Source organism: Theobroma umbraticum, unplaced genomic scaffold, assembly GCF_002168275.2.
Source record: "Theobroma umbraticum cultivar Fairchild unplaced genomic scaffold, ASM216827v3 scaffold_147.0, whole genome shotgun sequence".
Classification (NCBI taxonomy): domain Eukaryota; kingdom Viridiplantae; phylum Streptophyta; class Magnoliopsida; order Malvales; family Malvaceae; genus Theobroma; species Theobroma umbraticum.
Window position 1 is genome coordinate 3241832 of NW_018397259.1, and position 23034 is coordinate 3264865.

Below are 23034 nucleotides of genomic sequence, written 5' to 3' on the forward strand. Positions count from 1 at the left end.
CTCCAGAGTGGTCGTCCGATCATATAGCACTGCTAGCTGAATTTCGGTGCATGCCTAGGCCTAGACGCTGACACATTAAGGTATGCTGTTGCTATCCTTGATTCTTTTTTTTCATCTTGGCAGCTACCACTATTGATATTGAATCACAAAAACATACATTATATCAAGCTGCTGCATGTTGTATAGGTCTTGGAGACGCCTAAGAAAATGGCCCAGAGAAGCCGATGGATACAGATAAGTTATTGTAAGAATGGTAGATCGTGCTCCCTGTGTTTTAAGGTATCTCTTTGAGGGATCCTTGCTGTGATCTGCTGCTTTGTACTATGTCACACCTTTGTTTCATAGAAAAATCATTATGCCTTTGTCAATTTCTTTTCTTTCTTTTTTCAATAGAAATGTCCACCGGCTCAGTATAATTAGTCAATTGCCCTGTACTTTAAATTCCCTGCGAAAAGCAAATGGCCCTCCTTTCATCTCAAGTTCCATGTTGCATTTTCGTCTCCGAGGAATAATATTCAATTTTTTTGCCTTTTTCTTCTCTCTTGCAAATTGCAACCGTAATTCCATTGGCATGATCGATCTCTCTCACAAGAGGTCGCTATAATACGCTCGTTTAAGCAAAAATAATCCTTTAGACTTACGAATGGTTAAACAAGTTATATTTTTGAGGTTTCGGTTGCCAATGACCGTCAATGCCTATTATTTTCAACCTTACAATCAACCTGGGTCCAATCATGCTCTATTCTGTGGCTGAAAGTCAAAACCCATTTCATAGTCAGATACACTAGTTCGAATATAATTGGTTGGCATTCAAACTTGCTCTTTTAATTTTAAGACATGTCTATCTTTCCATATCCCAAAAATCTAGAATCTACGAGGGAAAATAACTCCTCTTTTTCACCAAATCAAGTTCGTGTACTTGCGATGTATATAACTCAGTTCCCTTACAACTTGAAGCCCACCTCGCTCCTCACTTCTCCTTATCTCTCCGAAATGGGGGTTTTAAGCAGTGTTAGAGTAACCCTTTGTTGCTTCATATTCCTGATACTGCTGAGCTGTGTAAGTTCAGACTTGGCTGAAGACAAAAAAGAATGTTCTAACCAACTAGTTGCTGTCTCAACATGCATCCCTTTTATTGGTGGAAAGACTAAAGTTCCTGATCCCACATGTTGCACTAACCTCAGAAAAATATTGAACCAGACGAAGAAGTGTTTGTGCCTCCTGGTTGCGGATCGAAACGACCCTGACCTTGGTTTCAAGGTCAATGCCACCCTAGCCTTGATCCTTCCTTCCATTTGCCACGCTCCATCTAATGCTTCTGAGTGCCCAGGTACACCACTCCACTTGCGTTACATTTTTCCATTTTTAACAAATGTCCCTTAAGGGTTTAAATATGTGATTTCCTGTCTCAATACTGTATTTTTTTGTTATTTGTGGTTCAGAAATATCAAAGCAGAAGCAAATAAATCCAGTCAGTCAACATCCGTCTCTTGATTTTATCGTTTTACTATCCTTTCTGTTTCCTTGCAGAGCTTCTTCACTTGCCTCCAAACTCTACAGATGCTCAGGTTTTTAAGCAATTTGCTGCCACATTCGAGGAGGGTAATAGTAGTGCAGTGGACGGTAATCCTGCCTTCCAAGTCATAATATATATAGTAAATACTAGTTTAGTTAGGATAAATGTCTACAGCTATACAAGTTATCAGTTCAAAGTTATCTCCAATTCTTCATGTGTTTTCGGCTGTCAGTATTATTATTATTATCATCATTGGTATTGATTCTGTTTCGCGGTTGTAACATTTAGTTACAGGCACCTCTACAAGTTCAAGCAGCAGCGTGAGGGAAGAAGGATGGGTTGGAGTGTGGAAGATTGGGAGGATTTTAACATGGCAACTCTTATCAATCTATATCATTGATATGTAGACAGAACCCTAAGCAATCATGGGGAAGGGGAGGGATCCATGAAATGGCTGTTCCCATTACCTGGATGGTTGGAAGGACTTTATCCAAATTTCATTTGTACTGTCCGAAATACAGATCAAAATGCTTAACTAATCACACAGCTTGATATATCAGTTCTGAATTCAGCAGTGTGGTGATATCAAATAAATTTCACTTGTTTATTTGAGTATAGTGTGCTCTGCACCTGTTACCTCAATGACAAAATAGCCTCATGTCCTCTAATTTTATTTTTTGATAAAATATCCTAACTTTTTAACTTTTAGTCATAATTTCGTATAAATTTATTAATTTTCTAAATAGGTATTTTATTTTAAAAAAAATCTTTTGCTACATACATAAATTCAGCTATTAATCCATTATTAATATTTTCGTTAATTTAATAACGTGATAATATTAAAAAGATAATTTTATATTTTATTAATTTTAAAAATTATTATATTATAAAGTATAATTTTTTATTTTTTATTTTTTTATTAAAAAAACCATATCCCTACCTCTTCCCCTTTGGTCAAGGAGTGTCAGAATTGGCTCTGGTAGGATCTCCCTCCCTAGGAGCACCAGTCTGGGAGTGTGGATCGGTGCTCCCTAAGAAGCACCCAAGGTGATATTCTTGGGGAGCACCGTTTGTGTGTGCTCACCAGGGAGCACAGATCCAGCAGTCCTTAGGCATCTATGCTCCTTAGAGAGCACCAGATCTAATGCTCCTTGATAAATCTGGTCGGATTTGAGCCAGATTCAATTACGAGGTGGTCGGTTAAAGTAGAGAATATTGCTAGCCGGCCAAAAGTAAGTAAAAAAAGAAAAAAATATTTTAAACATTTTAATTTAAATATTAATACCATTTACAAAAATAAAAGTAGAAGGCAAACCGACATAAAAAACTTAGATAAGATAAGAATATTAGGTTTTTTTTTTCTTTTTTGAAAAACTACATAAAAGACATTTACATAGAGTAGAAGGTTGAGAAAAACATGACCATCCTACATCCAAGTGGAGAAAGACAAATTTACAGCACTATGAAACTCCTGTCTAGACCCAAATCACCCAGCAACCCCCACTTAGTAAGCTTGCTAGGTAGGGGATAAGGCTATGCAAAAACTAAGAACTCTCCATACCAACTCTACCAACTCCAATACACTTTGACAACAACGGCATACCATTTTTACTCACAATCTACCTCAATCATTGCTAGAAATATTTGAAAAGAAGAAGAATATAACTTTGAGGACGTGAATAAAAAACTTATTAAAATTAAAATGATAACATAATGACATTATTTATATAATAAACGAACAAAAATATTTTTGAATTATAAAAAGTTGTTTTTTTTTTCATAATATGACAATTCGAAAATTGTTTTCTTTCATAATATAACTATTCAAAAGTTATATTTAATAACCTTTGATAGAACAAGTATTAAAAGAGTTATATTTAATAAGATAATTATTTATAACTCTTTAGTCACAACTCTTCATTAATAAGATCAACATTAACAAACTAACAATTTCCCACTAGTTTGAAATATTGATTTTTCTTATAAAATATAAATATATATTGTTCTTACCTTTTACACAAACGAATATTACGCATACAAGAAGATGTCTCTCGATTTTGACTATCAATTTGCGAATGCATCTTAGAACCCTAACAAAATTGATGGTATCCGCAAATTGAATCTCGACTCTTAGTATTAAAATTGAAGATACGACATACATAATATTCATTTATATTTCTATAAATGGTCATTCACTTTTTAGTACCATAATGGCTATGTGCTTATCTTGTTTATAATAAACATTTACAAGAGCGTCTCCAAATTCTTCTTGTTGAAATGACACCACTCTTTATGTTTTTGTAGGTGGAGTTTTCATTAATGTTTCCATTGCTCTTAGACATTTTCTTTCCATAATATAATATTCAAACTCCATTAGGAATATACACTCAACCTCTATACGCAATGGACCGCACTATCTTTAAACAAAATTTTGTGGAATAGGTTCTAATAGTACATCATAGACATATGACAATAACTTGTTTTTACCTATTGAACTTTGTAATTAGAGGTTATTAATTAAAAGTTGGGTTCTTACTATTAGTGTCTAATAGAGAACTTAAACTCATTCTTTTTATAGTACTACTTACAAAATCCCTTAATAAATCTTTTGTCAAAAGATTTACCAAATTACTTGTAAATTTAACATATGTTATAATAATTACCCAACTAGAAATTAATTCTTTAATATAATCACATCTTAAACTAATATATTTAGATTTTTCATTATAAACATCATTATATGCTCTAGACATTGCAGCAATACTATCACAGTATAAAAAAATGATTGGCATCTGTTGAGGTTTCAACTCTATATCTAATAATAAATTTTTCAACTATTCTGCTTTTTTACTTGTTGCAGCTAAAATAATAAACTCAAACTCTATTGTTAAATGTGATATGCAAATTTGTTCTTAAATATCCAACTAGTGACATTACCTTCTAATGTAAATATCCATCTTAAAGTAGATTTATTATCATTTGCACTAATTTTCGTTGTTGACCAATCGTTCAAGAATCGAGTGGCGAAGTGATAGATAGAGATGCAGATGGCGAGTTCAGAGGCATTAAGTGGTTCGTCACCATCGGTAATATAGTGCCAATGAAGCAATAGAGTGTAACAAAGGTGATATCTATGGTAGGTTCCACCAAAGTTGATATACAAAGAAGTCGAGAACTAAAAAAGTTTTCTGTGGAATTTGGGCTGTATGCGAGCAAAGAAGTTGCGAAGAGAGAAGTTCTCAATCGAATTCAAGACACTGTAACAAATTGGGTGAAGCAACTTACTCGTTTGAGGGGTTACACAGATCAGATGGTTGAAGATGCTAATGCAGTCGTTTTTACCTTCGGTTCTTTTCGACTTAGGGTATATGGACTTGGCTCTCACGTAGATACTTTATGTGTGGGATCATCCTAGGTGAACCGAAAGCATGATTTCTTTGTTGTACCTCACAATATCTTGACACAAAGGGAAGAAGTTGCAGAATTACAACTGGTTCCAGATTCTCATATCTTTGTAATGAAATTTAAGTTTGATGGGATATCAATTGACCTTCTTTATGCAAAGAATCTCTCCTTTGGTTGTGCATCAAGATCTCGACATTCGGTCTTTTGCAATGTTGATAAGCTTACTATTCCAAGTCTTAATGGTAGTCGAGTTGCAAATCAAATTTAGAAAGCGGTTCCAAATGTCGGCTGTTTTCACACAACACTCCAATTTCTGAAGTTCTGGACTAAAAGGCATGGTGTTTACTCCAATGTGACTGGATTTCTTGGTAGTGTTAATTTGGCTCTTCTTGTGGCTCAAGTTTGCTAGCTTTATCCTAATGGCAGTTTCAAGTATGCTTGTTTCACGAATTTTTAAAGTCTATAGTCTATGGCGTTTGCCAGACCCCGATTATGCTTTGTGCAATTGAAGAAGATCAACTTGGATTTTCTATATGAGATCCTCGTAAAAATCCTCCAGATAGGACTTATCTTCTGCCAATAATTACGCCTACCTATCCATGCATAAATTCTAGCTATAACATGTCCACAAACACCCTTCGAGTCATGATTGAGTAATTCCAATATGGTAACAACATTTTTGAGGAGATTCAGCTGAATAGAGTAAAATGGAGTGCTCTGTTCAGGGACGGATACATACCGAGGCATAGGGGTGCTTGCCCCCCACCATTGAAAATTTTCTAATTTTTATATGTACTTTTTTTTTTTCCAAAAACAAGTGGCCCCTCATGTTTTTATCCCAACCTCCTGTCAAAATGAAACAGATGTCAAGGCTTATACTTATCATTTATGAAAACAGACCAATACTCTAAAGATTAACCCATCAATAAATAACAAGCACCAATTAAGAAATCCATAGAAATATGACTTATAAACCCAGGAGCCCAAGACAATAATGGAATAACCCAAGATAAAATAAAATATATAGTAAAAACTATTAAAAAGAAATTACATTTTTAAGCGATAAAAGTTTTTTTAAAAAAAAATAAGTTTCAACGACAACGAGTAAAAGGTCACTTTCAGCTATGAACATCATAAAAAACAAGATTAGAAATAAAATGAAAGATAATTTTCTTACTGACTGTATAGTTATTTATATTAAAAGAAATATTATTGAAAAGTTTGACACAAATTCAATTATTGATGAATTTTGTGATATAAAAAAATATCCTACTTTAACTTTGATAAATTACAAAAAGTATGTTATATATATACTAATGAACATGAACATGATAGGTTTTTTTTAATTTTTACCCTATTAGTTTAAACCTAGATCCGTCCCCAGCTCTACTTGAGCCATATAAGTTCTTCCAAAGCTACAAAGACTAACTGCAAGTTGACATTGTTGCAGCGGATGGCGATGACTTGCGTGCTTGGAAAGGCTGGGTGGAATCACTGCTAAGGAATCTTACTTTGATGATTGAGCGAGACACTAATGGAAAGTTGTAGTGCCATCCTTATCTTCATGAGTATGTAGATGCATTTAAGCCATGTGCCTACTGTGCCTTCTTTATAGGTTTACAAAGGAAACAAGGGGAAATAGTTCAGAAAGGTCAACCGTTTGATATACGAGAGTCGATTGATGAATTCCGGCATTCGGTTAGCGTGAACATGTGTTTGTCATATGGTTATAAACGTCCTCGGAATTCACGGATTGCTCCCCACCAGCAGTCTCACAAACTTTCTCATCACAATGTTATTGCTTGTATTGAATCTGGTGTGAAATGCCTTAAAATGGAAAAAGGATCCTGATGGAGAAAATAATGAGCATAATAAGCAGGAGAAACGGCAAAATCCTGATGGGAGCAAATCTGAGGTTATTAGTGGTGAGCGTAGCAGAATGTCATCAGTTTGTTCTACATCCGATCTAGATGAACTGAATGGAGTTGCTGAAGAGAATGCATCGTCTAATTCCAACGTTATCAGCTCTTGCTCAAATGAGGATATTGGGAATGAATGTACAGCAGGCAACTGTGAAGGGAGCCATGGAGATATTGATAATGGGAGCATAGAAGGGAGTACTAACCCAGCATCTTCTCAAAGTGATCCGTGTGATGCAGATTTGAAATCTTCTTGGGAAGATGACCATCTTGTTCACAACAAAGATTTTGAAGATGGATTGCAGAAAGAGTTTGTGCATAATGCTGCGGTTGGTGTGGCTCTTACGTCTACTAATGGAGTTGACTCAGAAAGCGCGCAGAACACCGTGACAAGGTTGAGTTTGAAGTCCACAGCATGAGAGATGAGTTATTAGGTTGTGACATGTGCTAGTTGTAGTGGGGTGACTGTTGCTCTGTGGGATTTTTTTTGGCCATTCTAGGGAGCTTGTCATATATCTGAGTCAATCATCCGATCTGATTATGTTTTTTATTCCTCTTTCATATACATAGAACAAGCCATGACAGGGAGCTTCGTGTCCTGCTTGTGCTGTGCTGCATCGCTATCACACAAGGGTAGTTTTTTGTAGACTTATTCTTAGTGATGAAACTATTACCATTGTTTTCAAAAAAAAAAAAAAAGCTAAACAAAAAGATTAGAAGATCTTATTCTGTAACGTACCCTTCCCTTCTGATGTCCAAATTCAATTGAGGCTCACTTAAACAAAAGCAATTTAATTGCCATGGTCACATTTTCTTTTTCATGTCTAAAACAAGCACCACTGATTCTCCCTTTTACATGACAGGCCTTAGCTCATTTAACATAACAAACATAACACCTTTGAAGGAGGCATCCTTGTTTTAATACGCCGGTATGTGAAACTCTTTCAAACTCAATAAACCACCATATCAGCTATGCACTTTGAAGCAACTCAGATATGGAAACAACTGGAGTAAATCATCGTGGCTTCGTCTCTGCAACAGACATCAATATGGGGTTGGCAAAAGAATTTGACAGACATTATAGGAAAAGCACTGTGCATGCCTTGTATTAACTGTTAATAATACTTAGAGAGAAAAGAAAATTAGTTAGATTTTTGAGACGTAGAACTCCTCAAGGGGTGTGCCATGATGAGCAAACAGGTCTGTCAGGTTTGAGCACGCTCATAAATGGATACAATTCACAGATGGACACACATTTGAGCATTCCCTATTAAAGTTTCTAGCTGTGCATATTTTTTTTTCCGTAGTAAAGTTTCTACTGTATACAGTTTGCAGCTGTGCATATTACAGCCCAAACATTACTTTCACTTTAATCTGAATTTAACCTTCGTGTTTTCCCATCCTTTATGCAGTGGTATGTTCATCTACCTAAGAGTAGAAGGATATCTAAAACCAACGGTATTTTTCTTTCGTAAGCTTACAACAATAAAGATTCTCGACAAGAAAATAACTGCTATAATTTTCCTATAAACAAGCACAAGGCCTTCTAGGGAGAAGAAAATAGTTGTTTACCTTAATACCAATACATCCATTAACATCAAGAGTCGTGATTGTATTTGAGCAAAACTTTGAAAGGGCCTCAAGGCACTTGTCAGTTACCCCAACTATCCCAAACAAACTGCAAGTCATCAGTAATAAAAACTTTTAACATGAGAAGACTTTTAAGGGCAGCAGGGTGACGCGCATAATCAAACATATCAGCATCAAATGTTCATGTGCTTATAAATATAACCATTCTCACATCTGCACATGTTCCCTATAATCTTCAGCTAAATGTTAAAATCAGTCAGGAGAAATCACTCATCAACTTATGAGATATGACGAATCGCTTCATGCTTATATTTGGAGAAATTTGTAATAATTTGTTGCCCCTGAATTTTGATGTATATAGTACATGTTAGTGAAATATCCATTGATGTAAAAAAAAAAAACACAAATAATTAATGAATTGCCTTCAGCATGTCCAAATATAGATTAACAACAGAATGACAAGATATTCTCACTTGTTATTGTTTTAAATGTGCATTAAATTTCTTTTGCTGTTACTTCAGTTTGTCACAACTGAGTCCAAGACTCATCATGCCCAGTTTGATAAGAATCACCAGAGGGGGTTGGAGGCCACTGTGGCAACCATGCTCGAACTCTTTGAAATATGGCACCACATCAATAGGCCTGACATCTATCTTGAAGCAAAATGACACTTTAATATAACTGCTTCAACCAGTGTCACATACAAGAGTGTGTCTAGTGCCTTATTTTGTTATTTATGATCAGTCACATTAAAACTCAAGTCTAAAGAGGATAGAGAGATATTAATATGCATAATTTTAAAATATATATTAATAAGACTCAAAAGACAACATTTTAAGGCATGCAATAGCTGTTATGTTTCTTCCAGATTAAATAATATTTCTCTCATCAGGATTTACCTGAGAAATTCAAGAGAGGTGCAACCTTCAGCAATTGCTATGACGCCCACATCAGTGACACGTATACACCTGTTAAAAAGATAAAAATAAATAAATAAAGGAACACTGGCTTTTCTATTGTATCATATCACCTTCTGGCTACACAGATTTGTATTGGAATTTTGAAATTCACTTACCATGTTAAATTGAGGGATACAAGATTCTTGCATTTAGCTATACAGGAAAGTCCTTCATCTGAGAGATTCTGGCAACCAAATGTTTATTAGTAGTGTCAATTTTCACAGACTACATCCAATTAAAACTAGTTCAAAAACCTCAGTTTTTACCTGTGCACCACACAAATCTAGGAATCTTAGATGAGATAGAACAGATATCTTCTTGTAAGTTTCCTCTGTGAAGCTGCACAAGCAATGAAGGATAGTAACACATGTTAGGAACCATGACATAAAAAGAACCAAGATTACCATGTGAGGACATGTAGCATACCTCGAAAGTGCATAGAGATTTAAACTTCGGAGAAAGGAGCATCTGATCAATATTTGTTCCAAGCCACTATCTGTCATCTTGACACATCTGGGTACAACCAGATCATCACAGGACATCAGCACCATCAGTAGGTATAAAAACCAGCAGTATTTGATGACAATCTTCTAAACAATCAGTGGCAATAACTTTAACTGAGAAAAGCATCATATTCTTTGTGCAGACAAGCTTGCATCACAACTACTGACAATTATCATCGAACCACCACATTTTTAAAAAGGGTGATTGTCTAAAAGATAACTGAGAAAGTAGCAGCATCACTCCTTATGATATGCAAAGACTGATACCAGAGATTATTAAATCCCATGAACAACACCCAGTAAAACCCAAGCAAAGCAGATTAACATACCTAGTCAGATTCAATGACTCTAACTCTTGGTAATGGTCAGCTACTAATTGCAAACTTCTCTCTGATAAATTCTGTGATTGTCACATGAAAGTAATCCATTCAAAGGAAATCCAACACAATACTACATACTAATTTGCACAACTGCATAGCGACTACAATAAACTATCACAAACTACTTAAAAGAAGGAAAACAAATTTATAAAAGTTTCCCAGTAAAGCTATGAACCAAACCTCTAGCAACAAACCAGGTAATGGCACAAACAACAAACCTTTTTCATGTTGAAAGAAAAACAAGTTTCAAGTTTACAATTGAGCATGTTCGGATGTTCAGTCAACTAACTACAAAAGCACAATATGTTACAGGGAAATCTAATAAAGAAGGCATATTTTGCATTAACAATTCAAATGATGAACACAATCTCCTTTCATTATCCATCATTAACCACTCCAATATGATCCTCAAAATCATAGGCCATTATATCTTTTGAGCAGCCTCAAGTTGAGAATCCTTATTTTCTTCCATTTCTGTTGTTACAAAAACACCAAGAAATTGACTAACTCATTAAGCAATAATGCAATTTTTTGTTGTTTTTGCAAGCCAAGCATCTCTGTTGTTCTTGTAAATAAATCATCTCATCCCTCTTTCAATTATAATTGGCACTGTCTCAACTTTAGTGCATTTCTTTTCCCTTAAATTATTTCTCACTGACCCACTCTTCCTTCATCCGAGAATCCTCATTTCAGAAAAAAACAGCAAAAAAGATCAGGTTGACAAACTTAATTCTTAAGAATGTCTGAGATTCGCTCAATAAAATCACCCTTAGTTAAATTCATGCTTAAAAAACTGTATTACAACCCTCAGGCAAAAGGCATTGCCGGACATACAAAACCAGATGTAGTGTTAGTTACAGTCAAAGTTCTGGCATCCTCTTTGATACTTATGTTTATAATGTAGTAGTTCAATAAAATGAAGAACCTGTATCAAGTTACTCATCAAGTACCTTACAGCCACTTAAGTTTAAATCAATTATACGTTTGCAGTTCTTCACCAAATGCTTTACACCTATATCAGTTGCCCTGAAGCTCAATCCATATTAAGAGATGCATTAGAATTATAACATAATGAAAGATTGCTTATAAAAACATAAGTTAGAATATATATATATATGTACTAAATAAGGGAAATGAGAAAATACCTTACATTCCAATAGATAGAGAAAACCTTCAATTTATGACAACAACTAGTTATAGCTTCAATTCCTTTGTCAGATATCTTTTGACAGCCATTCAGATTTAAAGACTCAAGGCCTTGAAGTGAATCCAAACACTGAAATGCTTAAAATATTATGAAGAAAAAACTCAGGATATGATAAAACTATATTTAGAATTAACGACATGCTTCATAAGGAAGACAATTATAAATGAGGTGTGTGGAAGCTAAAGATTTGAAAATCACACGAAATAAAAGTGATAGCATTGACTCACTCATAATTGATGAGCATTTCTTTGACTCACCCAGAAGTCATGGTGAGTTCACCAACTTAGCCACAACTCAAGGTGATTTGCCCAAGACAAGGACACGTGTTGCAGCCGATGCCAAATTAGTGGAACAACTCTAGCACATAAAAGAGAAATATTGACCTATCATCTTGTGATTTAATTCCTATTTATTGTTCCCCTTGTATCAAGGATTGTTTATCCATTCTTTCCACAAAGTTGTACATGTAAACTATTATAAAGTTGTGAATGAAATTCTTTTTCTACACACAAAACCGCAGAGAGTTTAAAACACCATCTGGTATCAGAGCAGTATAGAGAAAGCTTGCTTTTCTTAACCTATCTATTTCTATGGCTTCCCTTGTGTCAACTTCCACTTTTGAAACCAAATACCCTTACCCATCAACAATTAACATAGGAATTTTGTTTCCATCCATCTTACGCCGTCAAACTATTTACTTTGGCAAGTTAAGATTATGGGGCTCATTGAGAGTCAAAATTAGAATAGATTCTCATTGATGGTAGTTTCTTGAACCAAGCAAGACCATCTCCTTCCCAGTTGGTGATGATACCAATGGCAAGAAGGAGATAGTCAACCCGGATTATACTTTTTGGAAGGGATCAGATCATTTGCTGCCAGAATTGATTACTTCGACTTTGTCAGAGTCAGAGGAGGTCCTCAGCCTAGTGGTGAGGCTTGAGAAATCTGCTGAAGTTTGGGCTGGCTTAGCTAATGCATTTGCCCAAGAATCTTTTGAACATGAATTATGGGTGAGTCAATGCCATCACTTTTATTTGCTTTGGATTTCAAATCAGTAGCATTTACAAATAAGAATTCCACTATAGCGCTTAAACTCTCTACTGTTGTTTGTAGAGAGAATTTCAATCATAACTTTCTAATAGTTTACATGTACAACTTTCTAGAAAAAATGGACGGAAAAAAACCTTGATACAGGGGGAACAATGAACAGGAATCAGATCACAAGATGAACAACCAACATTTTCTGTTGACTATATGTGCAATAGTTGCTCCACTAATTTTGCGAAGGCTACATAATGCATCCTTGTATTTATCAAATCACCCTCGGTTGCAGCTGAGGTACTGACCATGTTAATTTTAAGGAGGGCATCCAACTTAAAAACCAATTAGCAATAGGTCGAGAAGCATTTATTATATTTTTGTGTCAGAGTACTCCAAATTTAGATGATGTGGAATTTCTTATTCACCACTTCAAAAACACTCCCCTACACATGTAGGTTTGACAGGCCTATTGTGCAACTTGAACTTCGCACATAGGCATAACAAGACTATAATGAAGGGGCCAATGAACAGGGGTAATGCCCCAGCTTTCATCAATTCTAAGGTCTCAATTGCGTTAATTCCATCCAACTGCAACCGATAAAATTCAGCCTATTTCTTTCTGAAGTCTTCAATATAATAAACATATACAAACTTCAAACCAGAACTGCACAACAATTTACCTTGTTCTTAAGGATTTCGAGATGTCCGTCGTCTATATCTCGTGCAAATTCAAGGCTTATTTGCTTCACATGCTGATATCTTGGCTACAAAACAAATGCAAAAGCTTTACTCACTTCAACACTATATGGCTACGCTTTCATCTATTTGCTAACAAAAATCCACTGCTAAGTGCTACCAACATTGAACAGATTAAAAAAGAAAAAATTACAACTTTACAAATTAAAAAAAAAAAAAAGATGATAAATTGACGAACCAGTGAAACAGTTGCTATAAGTCGATCTCCAGCATTATTCATCTCACGTAAATCAATAGCCTGGCAAAAAGAACAAACACCCAGATCATAAAAGGCACTGAAAAGTTGAAACTAAATTTCAAAAAATTGGCTTTCTGATCTTAGAAAAGAGTATTGTTGAGAAAAGTACAAGCCAAAGGGAAGGGGAGGAAAGTAGCGTGCGGTGAAGCCCAGGGCTGACAAGAAGAAGAGAGATGAGGTCTCTTTGAGGAAGTCTTGTGCTCACTATTTTCATCACTTTCGGCACTGTTTCTTTGTTCCATATTGATGTCTGCTCCTCTCCTTCCATCTTCTCTCACTTAACCAAAACTGATGTATTGTTGGCTTCACTACGCCTGCTTTTTCCTCAATCTAACTTGTTATGTTTCCTTTTTCCATTTTGTATTATTATTTAGAATAATAATCAATTTATTACAAAATAACTAAAATACTAAATATCCTTGAACTATCTCAAACTTTGCACATCAGACCTTATCTTTTTATTCTATTCAAAAAAGCTCTTACTCTATGATTTTTATTCAAACAAAAAACAAAAAACTTCCTAAGAAAAACATGATCTTAACCGTTATTAGATTCCGAACTAATTAATATTTTTCACACTTATTATTCAAACAAATAAAAAGATGCTTCAAACCCTTCTAGACTGCAAGCTAGAGAGCTAGGCTCAGAGGCGCAGGGGAGGGGGGCCTAGTGGAGCCCCCGCCTCCAACAATTTTTAAATTTTATAATTTATTTATATTTTTTAAAAATTTTATAATTTCATTTTTTCAATAATTTTTTAATTTTTATACCTTGTTTCTACTTTTTAAAAATTTTATAATTTCGTCTTTAGAAAAATTTAAAAAAAATTTTACCATATTTTTATTTTTTAAAATTTTTATAATTTTTTCTTTATAATAATTTTTTATTTAATAAAACACCTTACAAAAATTAATCAACAAAAAACTAAAAAAAATTTGTATTTTTCAAGAAAAAAAAAACAATTGTAATAAAATTATTTTTAAATCCCGTTACTTTAAAACCTCACAAGTACCACTTGTTCTCTTTTCTTTTTATCAAATATTATAAAAAAAATATTTTTTTGTACCTTTTTACTTATCAGCTTTCAGTGTAGAAAATTTTTAATGAGTAATTTAATTTTTATATCACAATAATTGATAAGATTACTTTATTTATTTATTTTAATTTTAATATTTTTAACTCTAATTTTTTTTCTTATTTAATAGTTTTATTTGATGATTTTTATTTAAAATTTACTATCTTAACTATTTATTGTTAAAAGCAATTTGATTAAGCATTTAAGGTTAGTTATTACTTATTTATTTAAAGATTGCTTGATTGTTTTTTTATAAATTAGTTTTTTTTTTGCTTAGATTTTTTGAACAATTAAGTTTTTATTAAGAGATTGCTTCTTCGTTAAATTGTTTATTAATATTGTATTTAATTATTGTAATTAATTTTAAAAAATTACTTTTATATTGAATTATTTATTGACAGTTCTTAATATTTTTTAAGAGATTGCTTTCCATTGAGATTTTTGTTATTATATTTGTTAATTTTTGTTTGTTATTAAGTTTATTTAGAAATTGAGATTATTGTCATTATTAAATTATTTATAATTATTTTAGTTAATTTTTTTAAGTAAACTATTAAGATTGATTCTTTTAAATAATTTTTAAATTTTATTTATATGATTTTATATAAAATTTTTTATCTAAATTATTTTATATTATTATCAAATATTAAATTTTTAACATAATTATTTAATTTATAAATATTTTTTAATTTTTTATCTTTAAATATAAATATTTATTAAATTTATCACTTATTGGACCCAAATCTTCCCATTGACTTCTAATTATAAATCTAGTATTCTTTACAGGAGTTGGTAAAACCATGCATCCAGGCTCTAGCTATAACATAGAATACCTCGGTTTATGTTTCATTTTCCTCTGATTTCTTAAGTGCAAAAACAAAAATGGTATTTGAACTTGAGCTATGCCGAGAGCTAGCCTTAGTAAGCTTTTGGTTTTTTTCCATCCAAAAAGAAAGGAACCCTTTTCTTTTGCTATTCCTTTGTCCTTGAGTTTCGTCATAAGACATGACTGATGAGAAGGCTTTGCCATATTGTGGTTGAAGAAGGGGAAAAGGGCAGATCAGAGATCAGACATGGCTTGAGCCTGGCCAAGCATCGTTCTAAAGCTTTTAAGTGTAAACACATTGGCCACCAAAATAGAGAGACAAAAAGGAGAATTGCAGCAAGATCTTATCAAAAATCAAGGCATTCATATTCTAACTCCAATTGATATAAGAAAGTATCACATACATCTCATGGTCTTGTTACAATCCCAGAAACAAACAAACATACAAACAAAAGAGAAAGAGGAATGAGAAACAAACGAATGAAAGACAAAAAGCGCAAGACAAAGAAAAAAATATAATAAAAAGCAGTGCCTGGACTTCCCCCATGTATGCCACCAGAATTGTTCTCTGCCTCTTTATATCAACTCCATGCCTTCATCTTTAACCTCTAATTTTGAAGCATCCAATTTATAGAGGTGGTGGATGTTTGGAAGCAGGCCAAAACCAAGTACTGTGTTAGTCAACCCAACGTTGCATTTGTAATTATTATAAAACTATTGGGAGTAGTCTCTTTCCGTATATCTTGTAAGAACGATATCTTCCCAATTAATTACACAGATCTAGCAATCCCTCTTTTTACAAGGGGCCATCCACCAAAAAATCCGGTGGAATCTGTTCATCAGTTCCAAACATAGCAAGACCAAGATGTTATGAGAATGAGAAAAGGTTAAAACAGCAGTCGCCTTTCTCCAATTTAAGTCATGTGTGGATGGCTGGAATGCATTTTACTTGAGTTCTAAAGGAATAAGCTGCACCTAGTCATAATTAATTAGTTTCCTTTTATATGAAAATATGGCATTAATGTTGAATACACAATTTCCTATTATGACACGTCTCATCTTATCTGGAGGAACCCATAGAATTATCGCCATGTTAAATGCTTAAACTAGCTTGGCCAATTAATAATGGAGTAAAAGATAAAAGTTATCCTAATAATTTTGGGAGTGCAGTAGCTCTAATAAGTTGATTTCCATTTTCAACTTAAGTAAATATAAAATCAAGGTGTACTGTGTGTGAAGTCATTTCAAATTAAAGGACACTGTTCTACTCAGTTTCAGTGCCGAAGAGGGAAGAGGACAACTAATTTACAATAAAAATCTGTACGGACATGGCAGGATTCAGAAGTTGGCATGAGCGGGGTCTTTGCTTCCATGATTGCCTTTCGAGAAACAATTAACATGATTGCTAACTTTAGTTCTTGTCACTAAGGCCCTTACATAGCTGTAAATCTGTATTTCCATCAACTCTTTTGAGTTGAATTGAAGTTTGTGCCAACCTTACGTGAGTCTTGGGTCAAAGGGAATGTGAATCTTGAGCTATTTGTTGATCGGTGTTGATCCGGTTTTCAATTTCCATTTCCATTTGCTGATTCTATAGCTTAAAATCTTTGAGTTCTGTGTTCACGTGTCTCAGCCTTTCTTGGTGCTAAACATGTCAAAAGAGTTATATTTGAGGCCTTCTCAAAACAAAATAAAATAAAATACATTCAAATCTTCAAAATTTTATTATAATTCAATTAAAGTTCATTAAATTTCAAAATAAACTTCCCATTCTAAAATAATCAATTTAACAAATTTTGTAATTCCTTTCATTATACATCATTTCCTTTTTCATAATTAAGTCATTTGGGTATTATATGATACTCATTTTACTCCTCATGGAAAACAGGAAAAAAAAAAGATTTTTTGATAATCAACATTTTTGATGAGATTATGTGCTTTTTACGTGGTATGGTCTATGTCTCAAAGATATGTAAAAATAATATATTATTGAGCTTATTAGACTTCAAAAGTATAAGATTTTTATTAATAGTTTAATGAAAAAAGTCACACAATGTGACATGGTCATGATGAGGAAGATTTTGTATAATGATTTATGTCATTTAAAATGTGAGGTCTCGAAAGGATGAGAATAATGCACCAGAAGATGATAGTTATTGAAGTAAGATTTCATTTATAGAAAAGGTGATGAAAAGCTTCCATGGGGTAAACAATGGTGGAAGGATATGAAATCTTGCAAGTGTTAGTGAATTGGAAAGGTTGTTCGTGGAATCAATGTTCGATCGTTATGTTTAGTTGGGGTAGTTTTGAAAACCAATGGTTTACAAAGTATTGTGCTTGTAAAGTTGCTAAAGGTGTTGAAAAAGTAATTGGAATTGAAAAGTAAAAATTAAGTTCAATTAGTGGAAGAAGTTTAAAATGTTTGAATCCAAATTAAAGATGGAGATTTGTTAAATTTTGAATCAACCAGAATTTAAAATTTATTTGATTAGAATGCTTGTTTGTGTAGTAATTGTATAATATTAAAATTTTTATCTCATATTAAGTCTTAATACTATTTTACCTTGACCTTTTATATATATAGGTGGAAAACTAATACTTTTAAGAGATGAGATAACTTATAACTCTATCTTTTTTTTATGTGAAATTAGACTGCATGTGGGTTAGTGTTCTTACGAGGGTATTAAGAACGAGTGCAGAAAGATCTTTGGGTTGGTTTTGAAAATCAGGAAGATTTTATTGTACTTTATTTACTTAATAATAAAATAATCGAACCATGTAAATTTTTATGTTTTTGTATTTGCTTTATTTTTTTGAATTTTATCTTCGTCTCTTTTTGATAATTTTCATAAAAAATAAGTTTGATAAAGTTATTTGTCTGAAAATGAGAGAAATCTTCTGATGCAATTTCTTCTTACAAGGATATCTATTTTAAAATCTAATAAAATTATGTTGAATTATAGTAAAATTTTAAGAATTTGGACGTATATTATCTCATATATATATATATATATAAAACATTATAAAAGAGAAATTAAGTTAGATAAAATTGACTAGTTTTGTAATTCTTCTATAACTTCATATATAATTAATATTTTAATAAATAGATTAATGAATTTAACAACTTAATTACTGATCAGGTTCCTAAACTTTTGAATCAATCTAATATCTTTATTATGTTGATTAAAAATACTATTTTTTATGTATATTTAAGGATTTAAATTTTATTGTGTCAAACAAATAATTAGATTTTTTTAGTTAACTTAAAATTTGGCATGCATGATCTAAAATAAAATAGAGGACATATTCTTTCTAAATTATTATTAATTTAATTTGTTTTTGAATATTTCTAAATTTAAAATCATGCATATCCTTTTTCTTCATTAATTTAATTGTACTCTTTTATTATTAAGCTCTTTCTAAACTAAAAATCATTTCATTTTCGTTTATCTTTGGATCCTTTCTAGGAGCAATTTTTGTGTTTGGTAGGTAAGCTTAATTAATTTCAATCCAAATTCTAAATCTTTTGGATGTAATTGATAGCTTAAATGTAAAACCATATTTGTTCTTAGAATCAAATACCCACTATTAGCCCATCATTTTAACTAAACAATTAGTATTGTTAGAGAAATATTTTTATACTAATTAAGTTTTTAATTTCAACTAAATTTTCTATTTATATTTCACTCAAAATGAGATATATTTTTCATTTTAAATAATCTATCCTTTTTGAAATTCTAAAATCAGCCAAATGAATATAAAAGACTTAATTATATTAAATTTACACTAAGAAAAATTTAAACTGACACCTAATAATAAAATTAGAGTAATTCAGAGAATACGAGTCTCAAAAGTTTATAGGCATTGATAATTATCATAATATTCATATCCAATTAAATAATAATAATAATTCACTGTAAGAAATTCAAAAGATTAATTGATTAATTTTCATTACTTTAATAAGCACCTTACAAAAGGTACAATACTTGATGAAATTACCACGATAACACCAAAATTTTTTTTTTGTTTTATTTAGCATTAATACTTTGTCACTATATAAATATGCATTTAAATATCTTTTTTGTTTTATATAATTGTCAACGAAATACTAAGGAATAGACTTTACATTTTTTAATAAAATGATTGTTGTTTCTAAGCCTATAAATTTGTATTAGAATGTAATGTAATATTAAGATTGAATAATATTCGTAACGAATATTCTTTTGTTACATTACAAAGTTGGAACAATAATTTGATTATATTCAGTATGTTAATATATTTTTTAATTTATATTTTTAAAGTAATTTTAATTATAGTTTTTAAATTATTAAAGATTGATAAACTTTTATGTTCGGTGAGTCGCACGAAGTCAAAGCTAGTTGTCTCATATATATATATATCAACGGTGGAGATTTAAAACATTATAAACGAGATTAAAAGATTCTCATGTGGACGGTCCTACCCAACAGGAAAAAAGAAAGGCAAAACTATTTGGGTTTTGGGCTTAAAAACAATGGACTTGGGATGTCGGGCCGCAGAGAGCCATCTTTGTTTGTTCATTACCGAAACGAAGACAGTGCTTCAGTTCTTCCTCGGCAGCAAAAAGAACCAAGAAGAATATAAAAATTACCAGAGTATAGCAATTCTTTTGCCTTCATTTTGAATTTCTCACACCCAGTAATGTTAAAAGTTAACAACTTTCTTTCCTCAACAAAGAAATTACTTCCACATCCCCAAATTGGGCATCAACAATGGAGAAGAATAGTTAAGGTGAGGCTGAAATGGGTGAAGAACCGGAGCCTTGATCATGTCATCGACACTGAGACCGATCTCAAAGCGGCTTGCCTCTTAAAGGATGCCATCAAGCGGTCGTCCACCGGTTTTCTTACAGCCAAGTCTTTTGCAGATTGGCAAAAACTCCTTGGCCTCACTGTCCCCGTTCTTCGCTTTCTGCGCAGGTATTTTGGCCTTCTTTGCTTGATTTTTGAATACCCTTTTTTTGTTTGTTTTAGATTAGTCAAAAGTTGTTTGCTTTTCTGTCCAGAGGCAGAAGCAAAATGCAATTAAGGAAGCAATAACCAAACTGTACCTGAGGGTATGAGAGTGACAATGTAGGATTTTGCAGTGTTAGTGGATGATTATTAGTGGGTAATTACTGCGTACTGTTATGTGCTGCTGGTATTAGGCACTGAGAAGAAAGTGATTGTCCTTGTTTTTGTTTAACTGGTATTGAGTTGAATACGTAATAAATTAGTTTATAGTTGCCAAATTTTTTCGACTTTTGTTTCAGGTACCCTACCCTTTTTGAAGAATTTCCACATGCCCGTTATGCTAATTTGCCTTGTTTTCGACTAACGGGCACTGCACTCTTGTTAGATTCACAAGAGCAAAGCATACACGAGGCACATGAGAGTGATACTATAGAGAGGCTTTGTAGGTTGCTTATGATGATGAAAAGTAGGACTGCACCTCTTCAGTCCCTGCATCCTTTGAAATGGGATCTTGGTTTGCCAGATAACTTTGAGAAAGTGTTGATTCCAAAATTTCCAGATCAGTTTAGATTTGTTAAGGCACCAATTGGAGTTGCAGCTGTACGACTTGTGCAATGGCGCGAGGAATTTGCCGTTTCAGCATTGAAAGAAGTAATGAAGGTGGTGAGATGGGTGATGAGTACAGGCAATTTAAGAGGGGCCAAACCGCATTGGCATTTCCAATGAATTTCCCAAGGGGTTATGGTGCTCAGAAGAAGGTGAGAGCTTGGATGGAGGAGTTTCAGAAGCTTCCCTACATATCTCCGTATGAAGATTCTCGGCATATTGATCCAAGTAGTGAGCTTATGGAGAAAAGGGCTGTTGGTGTATTGCATGAGTTTTTGAGCTTGACAATTCACAAGAAGACCAAGAGGAACTACTTGAGAAGCTTGAGAGAGGAACTGAACATCCCACATAAGTTTACTCGATTATTTACTAGATATCCAGGGATTTTCTACCTTTCCTTGAAGTGTAAAACAACAACTGTGGCTCTCAAGGAAGGATACAGGCGAGGAAAGCTAGTAAACCCTCATCCTCTTGTTCGTCTAAGAGAGAAGTTTTATCATGTAATGAGGACAGGGCTTCTTTATCGTGGTAAAGGTGTGAATCTGATACCTCGGGAAGACATTTTGCTCAATGACTTGGAGAATAAAGTGGAAGACGGAGAAGAAGAAGAAGAAGAAGAAGAGACAGAGGAAGTGGAGATTGGATCAGGTGATGAATTCTATGAGGGAACATCAGATGTAGAAGATGAATGAGGTGAAGAGTAATGATTACCTGACAGAATTATCCCTGTTGCAGCTACATTAAAAGGGAAATATGATCAAAAGTTGAGACATTTGCTGTTAATTAGGACGCACCAAACGTGGATTCATCTCTTACATTAGTATGGGAGCAAGGGATCACGTTTTGATGATATAAGTTTATCATAGCATGTTTGACTTGTCTTCGGGCTGATGTCAGTTGACACGTTCAGATTTAGAAAATTTTCCAAATCTTTCGACACTAGCTTGACTTAAAATTAAGTCCTTTTTAAGGATCAGTGGCCCTTTTTCTTTGATTGATTGGGTCAATTTTTTAGTATATGCTTGTTTTGCTTTCATGTTAAAGAAGTTAGAAATGAACAATTCTGCACGGAGTTCCACATTAATGCCATGTTGCAAGAGTTCAAGGTTTAGAACTAAGCACCGTCAGAGTTATGTATCTATAGGACCCGTTCGACATAAGAATGCTGTGCAATAGTAAGCATTAAAGTCCAGTTCATGCTGGTGTAGGATTTTGGCATTGTCAATCTTTCATGCCAATCTTTGTATCATTCATTGTCGTTGTCAACTGAATGCAGATTCTATTTGTTATGATTTGATAGTATAATTGCGCTAAACCTGCTCAGGACTACAGGAAAGCAACCTGCTTATTTCTGTCATCTGAGCAAATTCCCCAATTACAGTCACATTTTGATATGCAGAGATTTTACTTGCTACTTCATGCTTGATGTAGAGTTTCCAATTCCATGTCAAAGAAGCTTCTTCCTCCTCATTTTCCAGTTTCCACCCAATAATTTGAACATTACGAGTCGAGTTTTTAGGTAAACAACGGTCTGTTTCGTAATCAAAAAATAATTTTTTTGTGAAAATTTTTTATGTAAAATATTTTATAAAAAAATTTAATATTTTTTATTATTTAGATAAATTATGGAAAATATTTTTTATAATTTGAATTATTTTGTGAAAAATAGTCACCATTACTAAATAGGAGTTGACTATCACTGGGTTTTCACATTCAAATTAAAAGTGAAAATAAAAATTAAAAAAATCAATAATAATTATTTTCAAACATTTTATCACATATCATAATGAAACTAAGCTTTAATTTTCAAGAAGATTTTCATCTTATCATTTTTTTACCATAACACTATAAAAATATAAATATTCATCAATTTATAGAAAACATCCAAAGTTTATATTTGTAAATGTGTAATCGTTAAATAATAATTATTGAAATATTTTTTTAATAATTATTAGTAAAATTTATTTAATTTATAAATAAAAATATTAAATTGCATTGGATGATTCTACTAAAAAATAATTT

The 23034-nt window shown here is 32.8% G+C and overlaps 3 protein-coding genes and 1 pseudogene across 6 annotated transcripts; 3 read left to right on the forward strand and 1 right to left on the reverse strand.

Moving 5' to 3' along the window:
* Nucleotides 1-2046, forward strand: LOC110415544 (Bifunctional inhibitor/lipid-transfer protein/seed storage 2S albumin superfamily protein). The gene is made up of 4 exons (XM_021427223.1): nt 1-80; nt 187-1330; nt 1531-1623; nt 1805-2046. Exons 2-4 carry the CDS (start codon nt 838-840, stop codon nt 1921-1923), a joined length of 705 nt encoding a protein of 234 aa, XP_021282898.1. The 5' UTR covers nt 1-80; nt 187-837; the 3' UTR covers nt 1924-2046.
* Nucleotides 2047-4563: 2517 nt separating this feature from the next.
* Nucleotides 4564-7259, forward strand: LOC110415604 (nuclear poly(A) polymerase 4-like; annotated as a pseudogene).
* Nucleotides 7260-7517: 258 nt separating this feature from the next.
* On the reverse strand, nt 7518-14079 carry LOC110415853 (RNI-like superfamily protein). Of its 4 annotated transcripts, XM_021427605.2 has the most exons (12): nt 13624-14074; nt 13455-13514; nt 13201-13284; nt 11418-11548; nt 11223-11298; nt 10222-10292; nt 9816-9902; nt 9656-9728; nt 9506-9573; nt 9330-9398; nt 8413-8518; nt 7529-7872 (listed from the first exon to the last, which is right to left on the reverse strand). In XM_021427605.2, exons 1-12 carry the CDS (start codon nt 13780-13782, stop codon nt 7807-7809), a joined length of 1050 nt encoding a protein of 349 aa, XP_021283280.1. In that variant the 5' UTR covers nt 13783-14074; the 3' UTR covers nt 7529-7806. The 4 variants fall into 4 exon arrangements, with proteins under 4 accessions (XP_021283283.1, XP_021283280.1, XP_021283281.1 ...); XM_021427606.2 differs by lacking the exons at nt 7529-7872; nt 8413-8518 and adding an exon at nt 8545-8771 and having other exon boundaries at nt 13624-14079; XM_021427607.2 differs by lacking the exons at nt 7529-7872; nt 8413-8518 and adding an exon at nt 8778-9079 and having other exon boundaries at nt 13624-14077.
* Nucleotides 14080-19967: 5888 nt separating this feature from the next.
* Nucleotides 19968-22360, forward strand: LOC110415250 (Ubiquitin carboxyl-terminal hydrolase family protein). The gene is given in 3 exon segments (XM_021426842.1): nt 19968-20373; nt 20706-21055; nt 21058-22360. Coding segments are annotated over 3 exon segments (1275 nt in total). The 5' UTR covers nt 19968-20095; the 3' UTR covers nt 21705-22360.
* Nucleotides 22361-23034: the final 674 nt, after the last annotated feature.